This window comes from Apium graveolens, chromosome 4 (genome assembly GCF_009905375.1).
Source record: "Apium graveolens cultivar Ventura chromosome 4, ASM990537v1, whole genome shotgun sequence".
Classification (NCBI taxonomy): Eukaryota; Viridiplantae; Streptophyta; class Magnoliopsida; order Apiales; family Apiaceae; genus Apium; species Apium graveolens.
In genome coordinates, this window is record NC_133650.1 from 239,360,225 (window position 1) to 239,379,138 (window position 18,914).

General features: G+C 32.1%; 2 protein-coding genes across 2 annotated transcripts; both read left to right on the forward strand.

Moving 5' to 3' along the window:
• Positions 1–256: 256 nt before the first annotated feature.
• On the forward strand, positions 257–4,079 carry LOC141719449 (uncharacterized). The gene is made up of 6 exons (XM_074521829.1): positions 257–895; positions 1,002–1,170; positions 1,263–1,721; positions 1,849–2,101; positions 2,224–2,733; positions 3,569–4,079. Exons 1-6 carry the CDS (start codon positions 257–259, stop codon positions 4,077–4,079), a joined length of 2,541 nt encoding a protein of 846 aa, XP_074377930.1.
• A 12-nt stretch (positions 4,080–4,091) lies between these two features.
• On the forward strand, positions 4,092–5,009 carry LOC141719450 (uncharacterized). The gene has a single exon (XM_074521831.1). It carries the CDS (start codon positions 4,092–4,094, stop codon positions 5,007–5,009), a length of 918 nt encoding a protein of 305 aa, XP_074377932.1.
• Positions 5,010–18,914: the final 13,905 nt, after the last annotated feature.

Consider the following 18,914-nt stretch of genomic DNA (forward strand, 5'->3'; position numbering starts at 1 on the left):
ATTCTTCGGATAATTTGGGAAACATCCATGAAAGATGAATGTTGATAATTTTACATCCTGAATGTTTTTACAGATGATGAACTTGATGCAACTGAAAGCCAAGGTGAATATTTATCATACTGTAACGATGAATATATAGATGAGGATTTAGGTATATGGAAATTCAATTAATTCACCTATCCACTTTATAGAAAGAAATTGACGAAAACATATACTAACCTTTTTAAATATTTTTACAGATTTTTGGAAAGGATACATGGATCTTGGACCACCATCGAAAATATGTGGAAAATGTAAAGCAAGGATGTGGAATGAAGAGAGGAACAACAAATCAAATAAAAACAGTCCACCTGCATTCTCAATTTGCTGCAAAAATGGTCAGGTTGAACTTACTAAAGAACGTCCTCCTCCTCCTTTCCTCTACTATTTGCTTTCTGGATCTGAAAAGACTGCTCATTTCTTGAAAAATATAAGGACATACAACTCCTTATTTCAATTTACCTCACTTGGAGGTAAAATAGATCGTAAAATCAACAATGGAGGAGGTCCGTATTGTTTTAAGCTGAATGGTCAAAATTATCATCTTATTGGAAGTCTTAAACCAAAGGAAGGACAATCACCAAAGTTTGCTCAGCTCTATATGTATGACACTGACAATGAAATACAGAATCGGATGGACGCGGTCCCTGGATCTGATTGTCTTGATCCAGAGATCGTCGAAGGACTGTTAAAGATGTTGGATGAGAATAATAAGCTCTCTAAAGGATTCCGTTATGCACGTGATCGCCTTAATATTCCGGATACAGATGATTTTAGTTTGATTCTGGTATCTTCAAAATCTGCATCCGGCAGAAAAAATCAGGTTGGACCATCTAATGAAGTAGTTGTGTTAATTGTTGGTGACATGATAATACATGTCCATTCAGAGACATTGTAGTTGAGACAAAGCAAAAATTCTTAAGAGAGTTTTTGAAACATGCAAGCACTTCATGTCTCTGCAGTATCCGTTACTTTTTCCGTATGGTGATGATGGATTCCATCTCAATATACCGTTGAAGAACAAGAAGCAGAACGTGTCTGTTGAAGCGGTTAATGATCAATATCCTGACGAAACCAGACACCGAACTACTATCACAATGAGGGAATACTATTCCTATAAGCTTATGATACGTCCTGATGAAGATATTATCCGTTACATTTTAATTCATGTTAAATCCAGGAAATTTTTTATCTCATACGTTATACTATTTATGCTGTTTTAGGAATGAATCTACATCTTTGTGGTCGTCTTTGGAAACAATTTGTTGTCGACGCATTTGCTGCAGTAGAACAGTACAGATTGGACTGGATTAGAAACCACCAAAGCACCATTCGTTCAGATTTGTACAGGTCTATTCGTGATTCTCTTACTAAAGGTGATACGAATCCTGGAAACATTGGTAAGAATGTCATATTACCAGCAACCCATACAGGTTCTCAACGGTACATGAACCAGTATTTCAAAGATTCTTTGGCTATTTGTCGTACGATTGGACATCCATCATTATTCTTGACAATGACATGTAATACTCAATGGCCGGAAATTAAACAAATGATGGAATATCTTCCCGGAGTGGATGTAGCTAACAAACCCGATATGATAGCTAGAGTGTTTAAGCTGAAACTTGATCAACTCCTAGACCTTATAAAGAAAAAGAACTACTTCGGGAAATGCATTAGAGGTTTGGCACAAATTTTTATGTTTGCATGACACACACTCATTATTCCTAAACAAATTTAAATTTAACAGTAGTCTTTTATGCATTTAACACGTTTGTTTTTTGATTTTTTTTTTATTTTTAATATCAGTTATGCGTGTTATTGAGTTCCAAAAGCGTGGACTTCCTCATTGTCATATGTTAATATGGTTACACCCGCAAAGCAGACCACAAAATGTGCAACAGATTGATCAGTTAATATATGCCGAAATACCAGACAAAAATATGGATCCTATCGGCTACAACGTAGTTAAAGCGTATATGATACATGGACCATGTGGTAAAGATTTTTCTTATTCTCCGTGTATGGTGAAAGGAAAGTGTGGACGTCATTTTCCTAAAAAGTAAGTGTGTGTTAAAAATATAGGAATCCAAGTAAGGATTTTAAATTTTAATTGAATACTGTAATTTATCATATACGCGGAAACAAGCATCGCTTAATTTATTCTTTTTTCTCTGCTTAAAGGTATAACGTAAACACTTTCTTCGATGTTTGTGGATTTGTTGTGTATCGTAGAAGGCGGACTGAAGCAAGTGTTTTGAATAAAGGAGTTCTTCTTGATAACCAGTATGTTGTACCATACAATAGAGATTTATTGTTGCGCTTTCATTGTCATATAAATCTCGAGGTCTGTAACTCCTCGCGATCTTTGAAATATCTTTTTAAATACTGCTTGAAAGGTCATGATACTGCCACAATGCTTCTTAGAAAGAAAAATAAAAAAGATACACCGGATAAAATGACTACCAAAGCAAAGTCAATGGATGAGATCAAAAATTTCCTTGATGGTCGTTATATATGTGCGTCGGAAGCAGCTTGGAGATTGCTAGGTTTTGACAGACACCATCGTTTCCCTTCTGTTGAGCGCCTACCTGTACACATGGAAGATGAGAAATGTGTTTCGTTTAAGCCACACGATGATCTTGGAGATGTTGCTGAAAGAGCCAAAATTTGGTTTACCAAACTTGAAGGCTGGTTTGAAGCAAATAAAAGTTTCCTAGAGGCAATAAAATACACTTATGAAGAATTTCCAACATATTTTACTTGGAAGGCAGACTTATGTAAATGGAAGGCACGGGAACGTGGTTAGGTATTTGGTCAATTATCAGACGTTCACTCGCATTCCGGTGAAATATTTTTTTTAAGGATGTTACTCATGCACATCAAAGGTGCCACATCATACCAAGATCTCAAGACTGTTAATGAATTTGTTCATAATTCGTTTCAAGAAGCGTGTGATGCACTTAGACTTTTAAAGGATGATAGACAGTGGGATGTTGTTATGTCAGAAAATGCAGTTCATGCAATGCCATGTCAACTCAGGCAGTTATTTGTGCATATATTATCAAACAATCAGGTTGCTGACCCTTTAAAACTATGGGAGAAACATTGGGAATCCATGTCTGAGGATATTCTGTTGATCAGAAGATGGATAACCAACAACAATGAACTGCATCTTAATCAATCAAATATTCAGAATTTTTGTTTGGCATGTATCTTCTAATTTGGTTATAGTTCAACAAAATTCATCTTTAAAGTTATACGATATATTTAACCTGTTAATATTTTCATTAATTCCGATTTATAAATACATTGCAGAAATTAAAAAACTCTTTAACGATGTTGGCAAAAGTCTTAAAGATTACAACTCGATGCATTTTCCTGATGACAGCTTTATGCATGGACTCGATAACAGATTACTGTCTGATGAACTTTCTTACAACAAGGAACACGAGCATGAGGAACATGACAAACTTTATAAATCACTTAATACAGAGTAGCTTCATGTCTACGCTTCTATTATTGACAGCGTTGAAAATGGCAAAGGAGGTATTTTTTTTGTATACGGCAGTGGAGGATGTGGAAAAACTTTCCTGTGGAATACTCTTTGTTGTAAACTACGTAGTGTTGAAAAAGTAGTTCTTCATGTTGCCTCTTCTGGCATCGCAGCTATGCTACTTCCCGGGGGAAGAACAACTCATTCAAGGTTTCACATTCTGTTGAAGGTTGATGAGTACTCGGTTGCCGGAATCAAGCATGGTACTGAACTTGGTGAATTATTGAAACAGGCCAGTTTGATTATATGGGATGAAGCTCCCATGCAGCACCGACATGCTGCCGAAAGTGTTGATCGCAGTTTACGAGATATTATGACATCAGTGGATCTTGAAAGAGCTAGCCTACCATTTGGCTGTATAACTATTGTTTTTGGAGGAGACTTTCGGCAAATCCTCCCTGTGATACCAAAAGCTTCAAGAGCACAGGTTGTGAGTGCTTCTTTAAATAGTTCAAAGATATGGGATCATTGTCGGGTATTCTAACTAGAAAAAAATATGCGTCTTTCCTCTGGGAAAATAGAACAAGAAAAACATGAAATCGCAGAATTTAGCAGGCGGGTACTTGATGTTGGTAATGGTACTCTTCCCAATGTTCATCCAGATGATATAATCAGTGATCCGAAAGTAGTGATTCCGGATAAATTTCTGATCAGAGCAATAGAGAACCCATTAAAGGCTATTGTTGACGTAGTTTATCCCGATCTTGCAAAGAACATAAAGAATGCTGACTATTTGAGGGAAATATCAATTCTTACTCCAACGAATGCCATTGTGGGTGATATAAATTCATACATTCTTGATCAAGTTCCAGGAAAGGAGCACTCTTATTTTAGTCAAGATTCTTTGGTAGACAGTGAAGGTGATAACAATGATTTTGGTTCTGCTTTTCCAATTGAATACTTGAATTCCATTAATATGCCTTGCCTGCCAAAACATCATTTGAAAATTAAAGAAGGATGCGTGATTATGCTCATGAGAAACCTCAATCAGATCATGGGACTTTATAATGGGACAAGAATGATTGTCAAAAGGTGTTTGCCCAATAGTATAGTATGTGATATACTTACTGGTTCTCAAGTTGGAACAACTCACATTATTCCACGGATAGAAATGGAACCTTCAAATACTCAATGGCCATTTGAGTTCAAAAGAGTTCAATTTCCAGTCCAGTTGTGTTATGCTATGACAATTAATAAGAGTCGGGGACAATCGCTTCACAAGGTTGGACTTTATTTGCCGAGATCCATGTTTACACATGGACAACTTTATGTTGCTGTATCGAGAGTTACTTCTCCTTCAGGCTTACATATTCTGATTGACAGTGATAGTGGAGGATATACAAATGTAACGGCTAATGTAATTTTTGAAGAAGTTTTCTATAATTTGTCGAGCAAAGATAATCAAAATCGGTGACTGCACAATTTGCTTTTATCTCTAATAACAACTTCTGTTAAAGAATATCTTGCTAGTTTATAGGGTGGATATGTATCACTTACTTTCCTAATCTTGCAGTTATTCATTATTGCCTTATTAAAAGCCTAATTTATAGTAATATGAAATCCATATTTGATCTTCCATATGTAAAGTATTTTTACAAAGATTTGAACATAATATTTCAACTTTTTACATAGTGTTGATCAATATTTCTGTATCTTTCTAAGAATCGTTAAACAATATTTGTTATTTTATTATACATTTAATAGAAGAAAATAATCCATTTTGAGCTGCCTCCATACACTAATCAAAATTAAACAAAGCAATCGAATGTAACATGATTTCAATTGACAATGCTTAAAAATGGATACAACATTCATAAAATGACAAATAAATGGAGTATAATACTCGCACTTAGCAACATACTTTGAAATACTTGATGGAATTAGAACATAGTTTATGGTAAATTATGAAATGCCAGAGTAATAGAAACCTTCACAACGTCTTTTCGAAATACCGTACATGACAAAAGCAAGTTCAATCAGCTTAAGAGATAGCTGGTTAATTTCTACCGGGAAAGCTAACATGAAATACGAAATCATCTTCTTCCAAAAGGGTGAAAACCAGAGTTTCATTCAAAGATACATGGTTATCTCTTGCAAACTTGTTCCATCCTCCTGACATTCTAAAAGTTCTGTCGGATATCACAATCGCAACACTCCATTCACCATCTGGAGTCCTCAGGACAACTCTATCGCCAACTTCAAAAGACCGATTTTGTGGACTGATATGTTTTGGGATATACTACAGAAAGAGAGTTTTTTATGAAACTGATCAATCCAACACAATATCAACAGCGAACTATAATTGTTATTTACAGAATATTAGAATAATACAAACACTATGATGTTACAGCGAACTATATTATTAACAGATTTATACATTTCACGTACCGGTCCATGAGTTGTGTTGTCCACATTGGATTGGCTCATCACAGCAGTAAAATTGATAGGATCAATGTTTAATCCTGCCTGCTGTATTCCTGCTGCAATGTGCTCCATGCCAGCCTCCAGATCAAGCTCATCATTCTCTGGTTCCTCAGTTTTGATATCATTTTCCATTTCTGTCACATTCAAATAAACATTGATTAATCAATTTAAGTAAACAATGGTCATATTTATTATATGTAAAAAAATAATTAAGCAAATTGATAGATGAAAATAGATAGATTCGCTGCATAATACAAATTAAGAATTTAAAAAGAGCACAATGACCTGTATCACTTGAACGATTGTCCATCGGCATAACTTCGACGTCTGAACTGTTAAATACCATGATTAAAAAGTTCCCATTGCCAAAGTAAGTAAGTAGGATTTTATCAGACTCGGTTAAACCATAGTCAGCCATAAGATCCGTTATGCCATATATTTTCCGAATATTTGGGAAACAGGTTCCGTCATACTGATCTCCATTTCTCAGAAAAAATGATAAATTAGGTGGAAGCACTTTTCCAAAATGTCTCCAGAATCGTCCCGGAATTGGCTGAAAAACACATAAAGGTTAAAGCGCATTATACCACCTAGGCAATATAATCCAACAAACAAATATTATGGTAGCTTTACACTAAAATTAATATTTAAAATTTTAAAAATTATATGAAATAACTAAATTTTAGTTACATGAACACTTGCTGACAAAAACAACACAGAAAACACTGGTTTTCAGTTACTTATTATTTCTCCAAATTTAATTTCCTCACTGTTGAGAAACACAAGTATCTTCCACCCAAACCCATTTGTGAGATCTGAAATTACAATTTAATTCAAATTACAGGTTGAAAAGTATACTATTATAATAAAGAAGGTACAAATATGATTGAGTTTTGGAATTGAGAATGAGAAAGTCACCTTGATCATAAAATGTGCCAAATGGTATAGTTCGATTTAGGAAATAAATCACCTCACTTAAGTCATCTTTCAAAAAACTTGCAAAGAAATTTCCATTTCCATTATAAGAGAAAATCATTATTGATCCAAACAAACCACGACAATCCCTATTAAATTCTGACATATGATAAAGAGATTGTTATGTTCTCCTAAATCGAACATGTGACTCATGTCCATTGTCTATTTGTATTACAACAGTTCCCGGTATCTTTGACCGAACAGCCGTAATGAAACTTTCTGGTAGCTTCTGCGATAGGATTAAATTTTTTTATAATTTAATATGGCATATGTATCAAATACTTAATATGTTTCGAACATAATAAGCATTAAAAGAAATCTCACCACAGAATCAACCTCTCTGTCCTCTCTAAATCCCGACAGAAAAATAAGGAATGAAGGATAGTCCTTGCTATAGTACTTAAGCTATAATGTAAAACATAAATTATAGAATAAAAAATTCAAGTTAATTTGTGAAACCGATCTTACGGTTAAATGAGGTTAAACTATATATATATACATAAAAAGGACTGTTAAAGAATGGAAATAATAGCTTTACTGACGATGTTTGAATCTTCCAGTAACTTTATGTTTGTTCGTCGTGCTTCCATTTGTTCACAGGTATCTATCATATACATATTAAGTAATATATTAGATTATTAACTGATTAAACATTATATGAATCTAATCCCAAACTGTTCACCAGTTTGTACATTTGTCTACTGCTCTCTCATAAGAGTTTGTTCCAACAATTAACTGTAATCGTCTTAATACATATCACAAGTACAAACATTAGTATACAAATTCTACAACATACATAAGAACTTAAACATACACAAAACATATAAAGATGCAGAACATACATAATCTACAAACATACATAACAGAGTGTATACAAATAATACTCGTAATACTCACAATACTGACTATTTTTCAATGATAATCTAGCCCGTGCATACAATACTTACAACTTCAATCCTATTGTCAATACCAATTAACAATATTCATGGGTCAATACAACATATTGAGCAATTATACGAACTTATTGATATTACTGAACCATATGAAGTTAAATCAAACTCAGTTAGTGACAAATTTGAGTGTTAATTGAAAGATAAACCTTGAAGAAACGCAAACTTGATTAATCGAAGTGAAATTTGTTCACTCAACCGCTATTTTCCCTCTTTTCCGGTCGTTTTCTCCTAGATCTGCATGCAACTGTTTTGTGTACCAATGTTTTGGGATATAAATATGTAAGATATTTTAAAAGTAAATTTAAATATAAATATGTAAGGTAGTTTAAAAACAAATATAAAACATGTAAGATATTTTAAAAATAAATGTAAAGATAGTTTTCTCAACTAACATAAAAAAAATTTCATTAATGCATTTTACTGATATTATAATTTTAAAATATATAGGTTAAATTAATATTCTAAGGATCGTAATATTTTCATCATTATCAATTAAAATGAACCAAAAGGAGAAGTATCAAGTAGAGTACAGTACAGTTAAATTAATATGTGAGATTATTTTAATTATTTTTTATATTTTTAAATAACACTTTATTAGTTAATATATAATGAAAATATATTATAAATATCCTATATTTTTATATATAAGATAATTTACTCAACCAACATAAAACCTGTGTCATTAATGGATTTTGCTGATATTATAATTTCAAGAAATATACATTACAATCAGATTATACGGATACGTTATATAACCGCGGTAGAACGTAATATTTTTTTATCATTATCCACTCAAATGAACATCAAGTGTTGAAATATAACTTAATAGAACAAAAAGTGCTTAAAAACTTTCTATGATTAAAAAATTACCTGAAATAAAATAAAATAAATAAAATATTCAGAAAGAGTTAGGTGTCTGCTTATTTGTATCATCTCCAACCTTCACTTTTTCTACATGATTGTACAATGTAAATTCAACTATTATAATAAAATTAACAATATGATATTATTAATGTCTCAAGAATTAAAATTAATAAATTAAAATTAATTTATTGGAGTCCATAATAATCATTATTCTAATTGCAGTCTGTTGTTGGTTCGTAGCCATTTTGTGTGTTTTCTCCATAGATTACGATTGAAATTCAACTATTATGTTACAACTGGCAATTTGATATGTTATTTGCAGAAACAAGAATCTATTGACATGAGCGATTTTATGTCATAATAATACTTATCCAATATGTTCAGCGTACGTTCTACCATTACTCTTTTCAGGTCGAATACTAATTGTAAGATATCATGAGTAGTAAGATGTTTAGTAATGGAGTAATTGAAATATATCAGATAGAAAATGAGAGAACTAATTAAATTGTATAAAAATACGTAATCTTAAATTCTTTACTGTCAAATATTTCATTAATACCCATGTCTATAACACAAGTCACAGTTAAGCCACATCTATACTTATAAAATAATTAAAATTTGATAAAATGATGTACAACATAATTCTAATCTTATTATATTTATTAATATTTCAAGAAATTAAATTAATAAAAAGTTATATATGGTAGCTGCTGCTATTTATCCTCTCCATTTTTTGTGTTTTCTACCTTTAAGCAGTTTAAATGTAACTATTATATCCCAACAGACAATATGATATTACTATTGTCTCAAAAATTAAAATAAAAAAATTAACTAAGATCCATAATAATAACCATAAACGAGATGATGTTCGTTGCTTCTTATCCTATCCATTTTTTGTGTTTTCTCCGTATTACATGATATAAATGCAACTATTATATTATAATAATAATAACTGACAATATGATATCCTATAAACGGAACAAAGTATGTATTGACACATAATGAAACTTATAATATAAATCATGTCGTTAATTTGCATCAACGGCTTTCTGGGCTTTCTATCACAGCTGAAGTTATTTGTTCGCACGTTCTACCATTGCTCTGTTCATGTCTAATACTAGTCGTAAAACTGCAAAAGGAAAAAGTATATTCAGCTATAAAATAAGTGTTATCTTATTATTTTTTGGATAACAAAATATATAACAAATTATAATAGAAAAGTGAAATATATAATATGATAAATCATAAAACATTTTTAATGTGTATAAATTAAATAATATTTCAAGAAATTAAATAAATGTAAGAATATAGCTATAATAATTTGGAACTACATGGTCTCTGCTGCTACATATCCTCTGCAATCGATGTAAATGCAACTATTATAATACAACCATAAATATAACATGTTATTTGTATAATCAAGTATTTGTTGACATATAAAATAAAATTTTAAAATTGTTCGATTAGGTTCAAAGTATAATCTTAAACAATATGCCTTATTAGGTTTTTCCAATATATATTTTATTAATCATTTAATAATATTTATTTTTTATTTAATATTTAATGTGTAAAGTGATTTTATCAAGAAGTCTAATGAAGTCATATAATATATATAGAGCTCTCTCCGATCTGGAGCACATAGATCACATGATTTAAGTTTATTATTACTTATTTATAATGTTTAAACAATATATTTTAGACTTTAACAAAATCAGGTTACATTCTTATCACCTAATCATATGGAGGTCATATATGGTAATTTCTTAATTTTCATATGATTAGCACAATCAAATATTTATAACGATTTTCATATTATAAGACAAACAATATAAATGTACCTAATTACTTGGTTTAAGGTATAGAGAAATGGAAGATAAAAGTGTTGGGAACAACTTTATTTTGAAATATATACAAAAATATCTGATTTCCCCTTATCAGTTTATTTGTTAAGGAATGTTTAGCTGTTAATTTGTTTAGATAAATCGGAATAATGCATGATTACAGGATCAATCAATATCCTAACAATCAATTGTGAACCATGATACGTGGGAAGATGGTAGTTATATAGGACACGATCACATCATTTATATGAGAATAAACAACACGCATACCTGGTTCACTACCATTGATCAATAATTTTTTTGCATCTGGTAAGAACAACCATTATAAACACATTAGGGCTTTCTTATGTAGCCTTTTATACTCATTATTTGTTGAACATTTTATAGATATGGAGATGCACAGTCATTTGTCTCCTTTGAATGAGACTCGGAACGATTGGTTCCTGAGAGTTCGTGTCACCAGGATTTAGAACAATACTACTAGCTCTGGCAGTTTGATTCGTTACGATATGATTTTGTTAGATTGTGAGGTATGTTACAACAAATCTGTATATTTTGAACAATACTACTAGCTCTGCCATATTGATTCATTACAACATTGCATAAACTATCATATCTTCTAAATGTGGCATTTAGTTTTATATAAATACATTACCTATCTCTGTTATTCAATTTACAGAATAACCATATGCACGCGGTCGTTGCTCCAGAGCTTTGGAATCTCTTTGCTGGTATTATAACTCCAGGCACCATCTATTGTATCAGAAACATGAATGTTTCCCCGGCTACTGGTTTGTTTAGGCCTGTACATTCGAAGGATATGATCCATTTTACTGCCTCCACCACTGTTGTATTGGACCTGAACAATGATCTCTTCATCCCGAGGCATAAGTTTCATATCACACCATTGAACGAGCTTCGCGATTCTTTCTATTTTTATGAACCTGAAAACTAGCCTGTGTACTCTACAGGTAACTTATAAGATTTAACAATACCAACTGTTAGTATATTATGTATTGAACTTATGGCTAAATTTCTAAATTAAAAGATGTCATTGGAGTTGTTGAGAATCTGGAAGCCATGAGGACTGTGCAGACCCGACATGGTTCATGAGATCTTATGCGGTTCAATATTAGTGACGGCCTGTGAGTGTGATTTAATTCAATGTGTCTTACTTGCGTATATTCAATGTATAAGGACTTATACTTTACACAATTCACAGGAATAGGCACTGTGTATCCTTTTATTCTCCATTTCCTGAACATTATGAAGCATTGTATGAAACTCAGCTGGAGAATCCTGTTATTGTTATACTGGCATCAACCAGAGTTTCAGTATTTCGAAGTACATTTTTGCATTTCATACCTATTTTCAATATTTTGAAAAGTTCACATTCATTATTCTATTCATGATTTAACTATGATTTGGAATATTTTAGATACATATGTAATTGGTAATCTGCCGTCTACCAAGATTTATATCAACATTGATGATCCACAAGTTTTTCTCATGCGACACAGGTACATTAAACTTTGAACCATACTTAATGTAGTTAAGCAAGACAATAAGACAACTCAAATATTTTATCAATGATTTTTCTGAATTATTTAAGAATATCGTGTAGGTTGGAGGATATGGCTTACCTGTGCCCACGCACCTTGATGATGAAATATCTTGAAGAAAGATATGGCTCCTGGAATTTACTATTCTATTCATCAATAAGACACTATTTCATCTGTTTTATTATTTAACTCCGAAATGTCGCTCAATGTTAGGACATCCGGTCTTCGAAACTTTATGATCGAATATTAAATTCTATTCGTGAACTTATTATAATTATTAGCTTTCAATGTTTTTCATATGGTTTATTGTGTCCTCATAACTTTGATTTGTCATTAGTTTTAATATTTCTCCCATTTAAATATCAATATTTGTGCGATTATTGAAAATCCTATATAGCAGCAATGATAAATATATCTCTATAAAAAATTGTATTAACACGACAATAATGTTGATGAATTATAAAGCGAAAATATCTAATTGGTAGGTGTACAACAATAATTTTAGAGACAAAACAATCTTTTTTCAAGTATAGAGATCGAACCAATCTTTACAAGATGGCCGTTTGAATCTAAAATAAATAAATAATTTTATTATCAACAAGTTTGCCTTTCTATAACTCTAAAATACATAACCAATTCACTACCATTCATGAAACATGCTTACAATTAATTATCCGGTTCAAATAAATCCATATGTAAAAGTTTTTCTTTAACAACCATTTAGAATGCATGCTTGGAATTAATAACGTATAAGTGAGTTAAATATTTAAATAGTATTTTTGGTAATATAATAGTGCATTATATTAATATTATTGCTTTTTATATTTGTAAAACACGTTATATCTTTTTATTTTATACAGAGATCATATGATTAATTTGCCTCCTAATTTTATGTTTCTAGATTGATATATGTATGTTATGTATATCATTAAAATATCTTTACAATAAATCAATTTATCTGTCATATCTTATGATTTGTAACAAACATAAACTGATTACTCCTCCTAATTTTTTGCTTAGAGATATTTACTCCTACCTTTTCGACCATCACTTTCTTCTATAAACTGCTTCTTCTTTCTTGGCAAACCATATTCGGTTTCTACATCATACAAATCAACTTCATACAGGTAAACAACCACATCCCACCGTCCTTTTCTTCTATCTTGCTATTGTACTTAATGTTTCTGTCTTATGATATAGATAACTATCCACAATGTTTGATCAGCTCTCTTTTATTGACGCTTCTAGGACCACATGGAAGATAAAGGCTAGAGTTACCAGAATGTGGCCTTCTGTTTCTGTCACAGATAATGGGACTAAAACAATGAAAGGATACAATGTAGTTTTGCTGGATGACGTTGTAAGCCTCTAAATTTATAATTTACTTTCTTACGTTTTCCAATTAATTAGACTCATATTAACTGATTTATATAACATGATGTTGTCTATTTTATTGTATGATCAGGACTGTCATGTTCATGTTTTTTTATGCTGATAACTGAAAATATCATGCTCACAAAATAGTAGAAGGTGGTGTCTTTGTTTTTTTGAATTTTTACACACAAAAGAAGCTCTGGGCTCTCTCAGACCAGTGAGCTCTAAATTTCGCATCAACTTCTCGCCATTGACTAATGTTGAAAGAGTTGAAGACGACTTCATGATAGCCAGGCACAAGTTTGAATTTGTTGATTTGAGCGATTTGTTTGCTCTTACAAACACATATGAGAAACCTGATTCTCCCGATTATTCAACAGGTTATACTATTTTTCAAGTACTTACGTATCAATAAGTCTAACAAATTAAGTTTTTATATTAGTCTCTCAAATTATTTCATTTTATACACTTATTAATCCAACATATATAATTGGTCTTGGTATGTAGATGTGATTGGTGTTTTAGTGGATTTTGAGCATGTATGGAAAATCAAAACTATGTACGGTCTGAAGGATATTTGCAAGTTCAGGATTACTGACGGAAGGTTTATATTGGACTTCTCATTGGCTAAGATTTATTGTTGATCAAACTTTGTTTTTATAAAAATGGCTTTTGTATTATTTAATAATCTTGAACATACATATACAGAGATTCTCTTAAGGTCACTGTATGGGGTAATCTTGCCGTGACTATTGATGCACGTGTTAGAGAGGTTAAGGCAGGATTTAAAGATGGTGAGGAGGAGCCTATAATTGTTATAGCGTCAAGTACAAAGCTTAAGATTTGGAAGAGTAAGTCCTATAAAATTCAATATTAAAGTTGTAAAATGTGAGATTATTAACATGTACTCAACATGATTTCATTTCATATGTATATACAGGTTCTGTTCAGATTAGCACACTACCCGCGTCTAAGATATACATTAATTTAGATCATGATTTTGTTTTTGCTATGAGACAGAGGTACACTCATTTTCATCAACTATATTTCATCTATATATCTTAGATGATTAGTTAATTATTTTTTGAAGAGCTCAAAATCATTTATCCATATTTGTATCAGGCTTCGCGAAGAAGGTTATGTACCTTCTGATAAGACAACTTATTCTCCAACTACGACAGATGTTAAGGAGCTGGTGTCTGTCATTGAAACGGTTACACTAAAGGAGTTAAGTGAGAAAACTTCTACTGATTTTCTGAAGGTATTATTTATCTATATGCTGCAAATTTAAGATCAATGTGTAAGTTCACATATAATACATTCTGTATTTGATTAACACTACATGCATAAATACGAAGTAGAGTTTTTTGTGAATGTAATAAATGAAAACATGTTAATGGAATGTGTAGATGAGTTTTATGTGCAAAGTAAAGGTTAAATCCGTTGAAGAAAGTGACAACTGGTGGTATGGTAGCTGCAACAAGAATGATTGTCACGAAGAAGTTATAAAGTTTGAAGGAAAGTATCGATGTGCCAGATGCCAGAAGAATTATCCAGTACCACAAAAGAGGTTATCGAGAAACAAATTCAGTCTATACTCTTATCAATATAAATCTGTAAAGTTAAATGTATATATGAACAAATAACTGACCACCTAAAAAATCACTAACAATTCATATATCTTATTTGCAGGTTCAAGATCGTTGTTCTTGCTGAAGATGACACAGAAGCTTTTAATTTTGTTTTATATGATCGTGCCGTGAAACGACTGTTGGGTAAAACAGTAACTAATCTGATGGCTGAAGGATACAATGTAAAGTACTTTAATCCCTTTAGTGTCTATTAATTGTTTTATCCGAAACATATGTTACTGTTTTTATGATTATATCAAGTTGTCTACTGATTATAACTTTGTAGGATCCTGCATCATATCCTCCACCATTGAAGCAAATTGCAGGAAGAGAAATTACTGTTAAAGTTGAGCTCACTGATGATAACATATTAGTTAGCAGAACAGTATATTATGTTGTGGATGCATATGAATGTTCAGTTAGCACTTCTCCTGTGCTTGAAGACATTGATACTGCGACTTCAGTTTCAAATTATACAAATGTGAGCTTCATATTTCACATCTTAAAAATTTCCTGCTTATTTCATAATATACCTACAATACTATATATCCTAAAGATATTTGTTAGCTCTTGAATTTATAAATGTTTTCATACTATAACCAAAATTGCAGATAAGTATTCCCAGTCTATCAGATGGTGCAGGCACTCCAGGTTCAGCTCTATCGACTAGGAAACGAGTAAAAAAGGTCGGTAGATTGTATAATTACCCATTATTAGATGTGATTTATCATACATAATATGTGACGCCCCCAAATCCGGGGTCAGGATTGGGTGTCACTACACAACTTTAAATAATAATAAAAAACTGTATATTAAAATAAATATACAGATAATTTCCTCATAATCAGGATCGCATACAAGTAATAGTATGAAACAAGAATCTAACCTTCTAAAATTTACATTGTCTAGATACAATTTCATTACCTCACTATTAATTTCCTTGTACTGATCATTCTGACATCTCCAAATTTCTTCAGCTGGAATCTCCCACTTATGCTGTCTATTAAAAGCTATTCACTTTGCCCTCATTTGATACCAAAAGAAATAAGAGTTCACAAAGCAAGAGTGAGCCAAAAATGCCCAGCAAGTATTATAAATGGTTTCCAGGTTTTAGATCAGAAAACTCCTGGAAACGATTGTTGAATGATTTTAAAAACGTCTTTACATCTTTAAATAGTTGAGCGAACAAAATATTAGCCCTCATTGGCCTTTAATCATAAATCGCATTTTTCTGTAAAAGGACAGTAATTGTTTCAATATTTTATCCTTTTGAATTAAATATTTGTGTGAGTTTGTAATTATGAACTACTCGGAAAGGAGTGTCGTTAATGGCGATCAACAATAAATTAGACTGAACACTAGAAACCAACATATGCACTATAACCTGCTGATTAGTCAGGATACAGTACGGATCTATACCCAACTGCATAGACCCAACCAACATATGGGGTACCCAGGAAACTATGGCCTAAGGGTCCGGTTCATTTCTAACCCATATGATCCAGCTTATTACTAGTCAGGATACAGTACAGATCTATACCCAACTGCATAAACCCAGCAACATATGGGGTACCCAGGCAACTATGGCCTAAGGGTCCGTTTCATTCCTGACCCATAGGATCCAGCTTGTTACTGGTCCTAATAGTAACCATCCAGCCCGTAGAGTATTTTGATATCAAATCATTTTGATTTCAAAACATCCCAAATTAGGGTTCGCAAATAACCCGAACGAATGGGTATTTGCTCAAGAGAGCAATCGAATTATAGGAACAATAATGAAAAGAACTTGCATAATAAGAGTAATTGCAGCGAAATATAAAACAGTTAACTGTTCTGAACTTAGAATAGGAGCGAATAAATATTTGCAGTGTTTAAGGAGAAAGGTTAGGAATACTTGCCTCGAGAAGCTTTAATCACTATTATCGGTTGGCTTTCGAATTGCCTTGAACATTTGGCTTTATCGTCAAATCACTATTCTATTATGGATACAATACTATCCTTCATGTCCTTCGATTGAACTTCGTTGATCTCGACATCTAATCACTAGATCATTCCTAGTCCGATGCCGATACTCGGGTTTTCCGTCTATGACCTACAGGATTAAAATACTCTAATTTAGATAATCATCTCGCTCAACATCACATCCCTATCACCTCTACCCATACAGTTTCACAACCCAACTCATATTTATATGCACTATTGAAATACATATAGAAATTATGGCTTGCACCTTCCAAACTCGGTTCGGTATTTCATTTCCAGAAAATACATATATTCGTCGTTTTGAAAAACAGGGCAATCGATTATTTGTAAATCATTTTGTCTCAATCGCACTTAAGTTCATATAATATGACTATATATGATTATTCGACGTCTCCGATAATTATAGGTTACGTTCCCGTAATTTCGGAATTAATTTCCCGAAAATCGGGCAGGGTTTCATTTATTTATCGGCCTACCCGTCGTCGACTCATTTCGACGTCAATCACAACACAAACGCAACACCAAGCAATTCCCAAATCAATTCATCAATCCCATCCACTGATACAGATTCACTTTATTAATTATTACTCTTTATTTTCGTTTCAAAATTTATTTCACAAATTAATTTTAATTTTATTTATTTATAATTTAGGACTCAGAATTAATCATCATCGTCCACCGTCGGCTCGCCGAGGGTCATCGCCGACGGCGATAAAATTCGCGGGTTCCCGTTTATAATGGATGTCCAACACGAATTTCATCGATTTATCGAAATTATTCCTACCCGAATAATTTATGTTGATCACAAATTTAATCAATTCCATATATTTATTTTTTGCAAAATAAATAAAAGAAAATCAGTCCAGTAATTAAATAAAATCACAGGGCTTCAACACGCGCCTATGCGCTGCAAAACAGGGAAGGGGGTCGCCTCGCCGGAACGGCGGCAACTGGAAACACGACAGGGAATCGGAAAATCATTACACCACACGCACACAAACACATGCTTAAACACGCACACACAACACACAAAGGTAACAGGTACAAGGCCGGATAATCACCGGAGTTTAAATCGGAAAACAAAGAACAAGGCTGCTGAAAAGGAGGAGAAATTACCGGAATAATATACCACTGTAGGAGGAAGAAGAGAGATCGAAGAAAAAGAGAGGGAGAGAAGAGATTCGGGAGAGATAACCCGAGAGAGGGGAAAGGCGGCGAAGCCGAGGGGAAAATGGGGGTACAGGGTATAAATAGGGTTTTTATGTTTTGTTTTGTTTTTTTTTTCTTTTATTTTGTTCCCGTTGCTATCTGCTCTCGTTCCTAAATCATAAATGTATAATTACGTATCGCGTGCAAAATAATTCATCGGAAATACATACAATAATTCAAAATATTACTTAAAATCTCCAAACATTGAAAATTAATAAAAATAACATTTTTAAGACATTTTCAAATCGCAAATCAAATCTGCATTTTACAATTTAACGAATAAATGTGCAGGTGAATAATAGACATAAAATTTTCAATATAGTTTTAAAATTCTCGAAATATTTAAAAGTTAATAAAATAAAATTTTCAAGATTTTTGAAATAACTTGGAATTAAATATTGATTTTATAATTTAATGAAATCAGAAAATCATTTAAAGATAAATAATGGATAAAATATTAATTTATGAAATTTATAAACTATTAAAAATAAACATTGAAATTA

What these genes read in the sequence shown, in the direction of transcription:
- LOC141719449 (XM_074521829.1), top strand. Translation starts at nt 257, where the DNA reads ATGGATCTTGGACCACCATCGAAAATATGTGGAAAATGTAAAGCAAGG. An exon ending in ATGAAGTAGTTGTGTTAATT is followed by an intron (nt 896 to 1,001) that starts GTTGGTGACATG and finishes ATGTCTCTGCAG; the next exon opens with TATCCGTTACTTTTTCCGTA. An exon ending in CTTCGGGAAATGCATTAGAG is followed by an intron (nt 1,722 to 1,848) that starts GTTTGGCACAAA and finishes TTTTAATATCAG; the next exon opens with TTATGCGTGTTATTGAGTTC.
- LOC141719450 (XM_074521831.1), top strand. Translation starts at nt 4,092, where the DNA reads ATGCGTCTTTCCTCTGGGAAAATAGAACAAGAAAAACATGAAATCGCA.